Raw genomic sequence first — 9024 nt, 5'->3', positions numbered from 1 at the left:
CAAAACTTCCTTTGATGCTTCAACTGTGACAAGTGTTCATTTTGAAGTATCGATATGACTGTACTATCAGTATTGACGTCATAAAAAGCCAAAACTACAGGAGCCCCACATGCGTAACAGCGAGATGAATGAAACATAAGCCCACACGCTGCAGCTGACCACCACTTAAGGTCACGTGTGTCTGATTCGACATGCGAGGGTGGCCCCACACGTTATGAAGGCGGACACCCTGTAGGTGCAGGGCGGTTGGCCAACGATGATGAAAGGCTGGCATGTTTTTTTTTTTTTGTGTGCCCTACTTAAACTTTGCATTTCAACGTGCTCTGGCTGCAAAGACACTGACCCTGCACAATTTTGTGCAACATGAGCCAAAGTCTTTTCATATGAACCCTTCACTTCTGGGGCATTATTTGAAAAAGACATGGCAGTTCAAAGATTACATGTTTGGTGTGATGCTGGGCTGGTGGGGGATTAAAAAATTAGCTTCAGTTTGCAGGCAGTCTTCTCAAATAAAAATGAGATCATCCTTTGTCTTGTATGGTCAATATAATCACAAGAAAGCCTTTTCCTTCTATTTACTCTCCTCTCCCGTATATCGACTGCTGTGTCAGCGGGTTATCTTTCGAATGTTCCCTTCCTGGATTTACACATGTGATGTGTTTGACCGTTTAACCATTTTGTCTGCCCCCCTCATGCGATTTTCACGTGTCATTCCTAAAAGGCTACCTGATAGTGGGCTCAGGGGGAGATCAGCTTGTTCAAAACAGACATGGGAAAATCTGCAACTTTAATTAGCCTTTTCCAAAGTTGAAAGCAATCTGCTTGCAGGTTGCTGAGGGGAGGCCACCATCTGGTGGATTTAGTACGACACTGCATTTTCATTTTCTCTTAGCCCCGGGTGAATTTTGATTTCCTCTCAGATTACAGCGCTGCCAGCTGTCTCACGGGCAGCTGATGTGTGAGTTTTGTGAAAGGCAAGTTATTGCACTATTAATCACAATAGGGACACTCATCTTTGTTCAAGCAGAACCTTTTATGTATTTTGCCTTATGGGGAAATTCATTTTAGTTTGTTAAACCAAAGGTCAGTACTGGTAGCCCTTCGTGTGACACTGTACCGATGAAGTAACTCTCAGTTACAAAAAGGTTGGTGACCCCCGCTCTATAGGCTCCGTTAGTTTATGAGAGAGTGATTCGAGCCAAATCCTCTTGCCGTGGGTGTGACTCGGTGCGTGCTCTTCATGTGGCTACGTTGTTGGGTCTCTGCTGTAATCGCCGCATTAGTGAGAGAACACAGGCTCACTTCAACATTTCTAGCTTTTTTACCTCAGAAGACATTAGGCCTCTAAACAAAAGACCTGTGCAGTGTCCTCTTCTCCCATGTACGTGCAACACAACACTGGTGTAATATTAACTTGTCGCCAGAGCAAAATGTGCCAAAACCCTAAAATGTACGCTATGCTCCTTTAACAAGCAGCATAATCTAGAGTGGCTAGTTGGAGTATGTTTAATTTGAATTGTATACTTAATATTCCCAAGTTCCGGAACGACAACACTGACTTGATTACTCAAATTGTAGGTAAAGTCTGTTTCCGATGGTTTCAGGCACTGATCTCTATTTATCCACTGGCTTGCTGATTGGCCCGACAAACTGAAGTCACTGGCCGCCATCTTGCTACTCCCTACTCTCACAGAACCCCATAGCATTTGGCTCTAACAAGCAGTTTTCTGGCTGTGGGAAGATGTTTCACAGGTAATTTTACAGTCAGTGGGTGTACTAACAGTATCAAGTACTGAGAAAATCATGTGCTGAAATATTTTGCATATATATATATATATATATATATATATATATATATATATATATATATATATATATATATATATATATATATATATATATATATATATATATATACACACACACACGTCCATATATACATACATGTATATTGATTTGGTTGATTGCAGATTTCCACACAGTGATGCTGCACGGATGAAACAATGGGTGCAGAATGTGAGAAGGGTGCAAGTATATGCAAACATACTTATGTATAGTATATGCAAATTCTCAACTAGAACCACACCGCTGTATATCATTACACCATTGAAGATATTTTTGGTCATTTGTTTACTGTTACTTTCAATATTAATATAATGCAGAAACGTGTGTGTGCATACACACGCTGTGTATGTAATGTATTTTGCAAATGTATCTGATTTTTCTAGCGTAGAAACTGAAGCTCTGTGGAGTGCTTAAATTGGTTCATTAATTTAGCTCTATTGTAAATCGGTCAGATTTAAAGGCTAATGCACAGACAGCATAAAAGTGTATGGCATTTGACGTTTTAAAAGTCTTAAGCCCCCCTGAACATAAGAAAATCATCGTTGTTCAATGCTGTAGCACACATAAATTAACCATAATTATGCGCAGCTAGTTTTGCCTAGGAACCTAACAACGTCCCTTACTGGTGCTGAGAAGCATTAAGGTGTCCCACAATCCTTTACACGACATGAAATAAACCCAGCCCTCTCACATAATGACGGAGTTAAAAGCTGTCCGAAATGGGCACAACAGTCTGAAGCTCTTTTATACTCACGACAGTTTTCTTACTGTTGACCCCATGAAAGGTCAAGGAACAGGAGCTATTAAAGGATATTCGGATGGAGCCCCGAGTGTTGTTCCTCACCACGTCTATCCCCTTACGACCAGTATACCTATCTGATTGGTCCATCCAGCAGGATAATGCACCATTTCCAAGAGCTCAAATCCTCAAGACTGTTTTTTGGAACATGGCAGTGAGGATATAGCAGCTCAAGCGGATGCCGTTCCTATGCATCTAGCAGTAAATTCAAGATTAGTCAATTTTTGTTGTGGCATCTCAACTTTCCAAGGACCTTTATACAGAGAAGAAAAAAAAAAAAAGGGGGACAAAGGGGGAGCATTTAATGAAAGTGTAGAAACACTAAATTGGGAAACCTTTTTGTGTGTATATATTAAAAAAAAAAAAAAAAAAAAAAACACACACTCCTGGCCGTCATTCTTTCAGCATGAAACAGTGCATCCTTTTGTCGACATGCAGCAAAGCAATCCTGAACACACATTTCATGCTTCAAGCACACTGGGGGAGGTGGGTTGGTTGGGGGTCCCTTTTTGAAGCTTACAGACATTTCTGGTCTTGGACAAAAACACACAGCTGATAAGACTTTAGAAAATATGCTTTGTATTTTATTAATCATTTTCACTTATATAAAAACTGCATTGCATTTCCCCCCCCTGCTCGTTTTCCCTTTCAGCACTCAACACCATCATACCCTTTCATCCACATTCACTGGTCGCCCCCACAGACATTCCAGCAGCGACACAATGTTTTCATCGGAAGACTCTTTTCATCAATACATCCAAAACAGCCAGAGTTCAGTTTGTAGAAATCGACAATGTAACACTGCAACACCCGAGTAGGTACATCCAACATGGCTGATGCCTTGTCCATTAAAATACCCCCCTCCCCCTTAGCCTTGTCAGACATACTTATCTTCTTAGTTACAGAGGAAAGTGGCCTTCAGTCGCTCCACATCATCCAGAGCCTTGTTTTTTTGTTGTTTTTTTAACAATTTTTTTTTTTCCAGTCCGCTTCAGCCCTGATGTGAAACACAAATCAGAGTTAAAATGCCACCAGACAAACAGGAAGTAAACACACACACACACACAAATACTGCCTTTAAAGTGCTTTAACAGTGTTTAGAATGGTCCGTTCAGTCTTGCGCTCATCCCGCTAAGCCCCTTTCAGCTCTTCCTGAGTCAGTGTCCAAAGTGCTCAGCAACCGAGTCGTCGGGCATCGCCTCGACTCCTCAACGACACGTACAGGACTCGGCCACCATGTCCTCCAGCTCCCTGTAGTCCACCTTCTTCTTGTAGACCACCAACACGCTCATGGGCATGTACTTGTAGGGAACGCACGAGGGCGGAGGGACGTCCCCCACGCCCATCTCTTTGATGAGCGTCTGGATGATGGCGTGGTTGGGCGAGTGGTAGCCGTAGTGGAGCACCTTCGGGCAGTCGCCCTGACAGTAGCGGGGGTTGTAGACGCGGGGGGCGATGAAGTAATGACCCAGGCCGAGCTCGTTGAATGCCAGGTTGAAGGAGTGCAGCTTGCAGCGGTTCTTTGGGACGTCGCTTTTGCGCTTGTAGCCAGTGGAGTCGGTAAAGACGGACGCGGGAGAGGAGGTGGAGGAAGACAAAGAGGAGGCGAGCGCGTCTTTCAGCTCGTCCAGCGAAGAATCTTTGGCCTTCGAAGGGGACTCCTCCTTGGAGCTGCGCCTGTGGCGAATTGACGGGTGCCCCCACCACCCGACTCGCCTCATGAGGTTCTCCCCCTCTGCCCCCAGCAAGTCCCCCATCCACTCCTTCACCTCCCTCTCCTCCTCCAGATACAGAAGAAGAGAGGGGACTTCCAGCTGAGGCTCGTCGCTCCAGCGCCTTCTGCCCCAAAGAGGGGTCCACCACCATGAGGGGCCGCCGTCGGCAGGCTCTGCGCACCAATACTGGACGGTGAGGGTTAGGTGTCCCGGCTCCCCCTGGTCCTTTTCCTGCAGGATCCGAGCGCTGACGTGTGCCGTGATGTCCGTCTCCGTCCAGCGCTGGTGGGGTTTCATGGTGACCAGGCTGCTGGCGCCCAGCGAGGTGATCTGAGCCCGGCAGAGGGGAGGCTCTACAGCCTGGGTGGTGCCAGAGGGAGCGGAGGAGGAGCGCAGGTGGACGAATGAAGCTTTTACAAGCTGCTCGGAGGGAAGAGTGTCCAGTTTGTATTGTACAGTGAAAGTGTAGGTGAGATCTGAGAGAAATGGAGAAAGTGTTGATTACTTTTCTTTACGAAAGAACAAAATGTCTCGAATTAGAATTGAGTGATTAAGTCTCTCATTATGTGGACCTGTGATCTAGGATTAACAATCAATGGTCTTGTAAAAGGAGCCCAAAAAAGAAGAGTATACAGATCCCCATCTAAGAAAGTGATGTTGAACCACAGTTTATCATGTTTCTGAAGGGCTTTCAAATAACTTATCTGGACATTGGCTGCTTGGTTCCTGTAATCAGGCAGTCCTTGTGCCAGACCATGTCCACATGTACGTTAAGCAAACTACAGAGCAGAAGAACAGAACCTAAAGAAACGGGACAAATGTCCAACTAAGAGCTCATCCTTCTTCAACTAATCAACAATTAAGTTTTCTTCGTAAAGCTCTTTGGGAATCCCCTTGCTGTTGCTGACATTTTCCCTTTCTGAGAGTGACAACGCATTTAGCTCACAAGACGAGACAAAATACGATACCGGGTTCACAATAACGACCCAAAAGGAAGAATTTCACCATATTTCCGAGAAAACCGGGTTAATCTATAATTCTGGTCCTAATGCTAGCAAATCAATGAAAACACCAATTATTGCAAAGTTATTTGTTAACACTGGTTCCTACCTTGAGCTTCGTTATGTCGCAACGATTCCTTAGAATAAACATGGTGCTAGACAGAAAATGCAGACAAAGTCCAGAGAACAGTTTAAAAAAGACCTCAAAAACAGATAGTGTTCGATATTAAGTCTAGCTTCTGCATCCCATTGTACAAGAGGAACATGAGCCCAAATAATTTCCAAATTAGAAAATAAAGGGGGGGGGGGGCATTTCTGAAAAGCCGGAGTGGTGTCCAGTTGGAACGTCACACTAGAAGGCTTTTAATGCACTATAGAAGTTGATACATAGCATTTGGCACACAAATGGAACGTGCCGTCTCATCCGGTGGATTTATATCTTGGTAATCCAAGACCGTAAGGATAAGGAGGAGAAGGACAGAGAGCATCTGCAACGTCACAAAGGCTTCAAGAAACATTACATTCAAGCAATTCACTTACACATTTAGCTTAGCTAAAAAAAAGAAATCTAAGGGTGCATTGTTATTCTTTTAGAGTTTTCTCTGGCCATTTATGATTTCTTCTCACTGAGCCATAAATTAATTAATGGACATGGTTGCTTTGGGTCAAGCTGTTCCCTTCTGTACAGCAACAGATGGCAGTGGCACCGAATGACCATGGGGACGCTTTTGCTGCCTTTAGCGGCCCTCAAAAGTAAATGTTGATATTTTTTGCAGTGTAAATAAAAATAAATTAACTCTGATGTAGCATTGGTCAAAAGTTGAAAATATTTGCAAAACTAAAGTGGGAATGACAGTAAATGCAACTTACCCAAATTCTAAAACCATTGAGATCAGTTAAAGATTTAATGAGAATCTATCTTTAAATAATTTCTGAGAAGCAGGCTTTCAAAAGAATAAGCAACTCCAACAGAGCCATAATGGATTTGGAGAACAGGAATAGCAAGAAACTTCAAACTTTCCATGAAATGCCAACTGCTTTGACAGCTGCAGCTTCAAAACCTGAAACATTCAGTTCAAGCAAAAACTTAATTCATAATATCCTTCAATTTTTCATTCATGCAATACCAATTATTACGAAGTCCACCCCCGTTATTTGATTGACAGACTGAACTGCTGCTTCTTAGAAAACTTGCCATTTCCTGAGCTGCGGCCTTGTGAGTTGTCTTAGACACATTTTGACCCTTTGGTTGGTTTTAGGCGCCAGGCATTTCATAACTTTGGTTCCAGTGAATAACTGGAAACGTTTCTTTTCCACTCCAAACAGAGCATTTACACTCATGATTTAAAATTATATACAATAAAAGCACTTTTGTTAAAACGAGTAAAATGTTTTTTTGCCTTCACCTCCTGAAGCGGGCAGGTAGTGCACCGAGGACGCCGCAGGTCTCAGAAGGCGCACCGTGTTGGAGCCGAACTTCCGGTGCTGCTTGGGTCTGCCGTCGGGTTCGGCTGCGCTCCGGTACAAACTGAGCATGAACTGCAGGTTCTGGTCGGCCTTCTGCTCGTCCGTCAGCGGCCGGTGGTGCGCGCCTCGGTGACTCCGCCGGCTGCGCCTCAGCGCGGGCTGGCGGGAGGCCATCTTGCGCCCGGTGAGCACTCCGGTGCAGGTGGAACACAGCAGGTAGATGAAGCAGGTCAGGACGCAGGCACGCAGGAAGCCGTGCTTTGCGCGGGTCACCCTCATTGTTCGTCAGTACAACCTCTGGTGCTAGCGAGCTCCACCAATGAGGCTATAATCGGCAACCATCCTCCGCACGGCCGAGGGCGTGATTTAGAGGCACACCTGACGGCTGGCCATGTTGGACGTTTTCGCTTCACTTCCTGCTCCAATTGACGGGCGAGCCCAATTAACCACTCGGAGGGGAGGGATCAGCCAACGGGAACGCAGCGAGACCATGTGGGTGCTGCGTAAAGGTGCGTAAAAATGCCGAACTCAACCAATGTTGAGACACTTAAATGACGCGCGGTGATTCGCTATGTTGGATAAGTTTAAATATTTTTCTTCTGCATTTCAGCACATTGTTTTATTCAGAACAATGACATGTGAATGGGTTTTGCTTATACACATTTCTATACTGAAGTGATCAAACCTAAAAAAATAACATATAAACAAAATATCAATAAAGAATTTAACTCAAAAATATTTCTTGAGATTATTACTTTAATATACCGAGACAAATACAAATTTAGCTTTCAGTTTCAGTCTACAATAAAAATCAATTAAAGTCCCTTTATGAGATAAGGCATGACTGTTTAGGAAAAGGCTCAAGCTGTTTTTTTTTTTAAAAAAGATGTTACATTAGATAGATAGATAGATAGATAGATAGATAGATAGATAGATAGATAGATAGATAGATAGATAGATATGTTTGAATGACCTAATTTCAATAAATTATTAATTCATTGATAAGGCAAGTCATATTTGTACCCATTTATGTACAGTCCAGCTCAGGTCAGCTGATTACAAATAGTTTGATCAGATTCAAAAGTTCAATCTATACAGACAAGTGTAAAAAAAGAGAGAACATTGTATTAAGAAAATATATTGATGATGAAACCCTTAAATTCAGTATCATGGAAAAAATGAATATTACATAGGATTAATTAAAAAAAAGTATGTTTCATACATAAATGTGAGGGGTCTGAAAAGTATGTTCACTTCTATGCAATCAATGCTTGGTAGAACCTCGTTTTGCTTGAACTACTGCAACAATGCGGTGTGGCATGGAGGCCTGTGGTTCTTGAATGGGTCTTGCTTGATAATCCTCTCGAGGCTGTGGTTTTGCACCTTTTCCTCTGACGCTTTTTCCTTCCACTCAGCTACTATGAATTTGCTTGGATACAGATCTCTGTGAACAATGAGCTTCTATAACGATGACCTTTTGTGGATTACTGTCTTGTGGAGGGAGTCGGTCTGTCTACTGGACATCTGTGAAGTCAGCAGTCTTCCCCGTGACTGTGTTGCCTACTGGCGTAGACTGTGAGACCATCTAGAGCTAGAGCCTCAGGAAACCGTTGCAGATGTTTAGAGTTAGCAGACTAGGACGTGACACCATGACTTTTCAATATTTAACCTTTTGACAAAATGCTAATCTCCCAGACTGCATTGAATTCGGAGTTTTCATTGTAACTCAGAGTCATCCAAATTAGTAGAAATAAAGGGTTGAACTATTTAACTCTATGACAAAAACTATTGATCTTTTACACAATATATATATTTTTTAAAAGATGTACCTGTAACACAGTATAGGGAGACTCCGTTTGAATCTAAAATGACAGTTTGCAAAAAATGTGTCTATGAAAGAAAAATTAACAAGCCTGTGGCGACAGCGGACAGGAACAACTTCTTTCTAACGGGAGGAAACCGTCAGCAGAAGCCGACTCAGTTTGAGAGGCTTCTGTGAACGACTGGGCGTTGAGCGGACTGGAAGGAGACAGAGAAAAACCCGGCTACCATGCATCTGTGGATTTTCCCCAGGGTGGACCTGGGCTCACAATGAGCCTCTTGTACGGGACCCAATTAAGGCGACTCACTCCAGCAACACCAGTTAGGAACCCTCAGTGGGTCTTAGCTGTTTCTCAAATGATTATTTTACAAATCA

The 9024-nt window shown here is 43.3% G+C and overlaps 1 protein-coding gene across 1 annotated transcript; it reads right to left on the bottom strand.

The window, feature by feature from the left end:
• Positions 1-3596: 3596 nt before the first annotated feature.
• Positions 3597-7271, bottom strand: bmp15 (bone morphogenetic protein 15). Its single transcript, XM_012874987.3, has 2 exons — positions 6767-7271; positions 3597-4835 (listed from the first exon to the last, which is right to left on the bottom strand). The coding sequence occupies exons 1-2, from the start codon at positions 7104-7106 to the stop codon at positions 3853-3855; spliced, it is 1323 nt and encodes a 440-aa protein (XP_012730441.1). The 5' UTR covers positions 7107-7271; the 3' UTR covers positions 3597-3852.
• Between the last annotated feature and the right edge of the window lie 1753 nt (positions 7272-9024).

The sequence above is a fragment of the Fundulus heteroclitus genome, chromosome 14 (assembly GCF_011125445.2).
Source record: "Fundulus heteroclitus isolate FHET01 chromosome 14, MU-UCD_Fhet_4.1, whole genome shotgun sequence".
In the NCBI taxonomy this organism is placed as follows: Eukaryota; Metazoa; Chordata; class Actinopteri; order Cyprinodontiformes; family Fundulidae; genus Fundulus; species Fundulus heteroclitus.
This window is presented reverse-complemented; position numbering and strand designations above follow the sequence as displayed.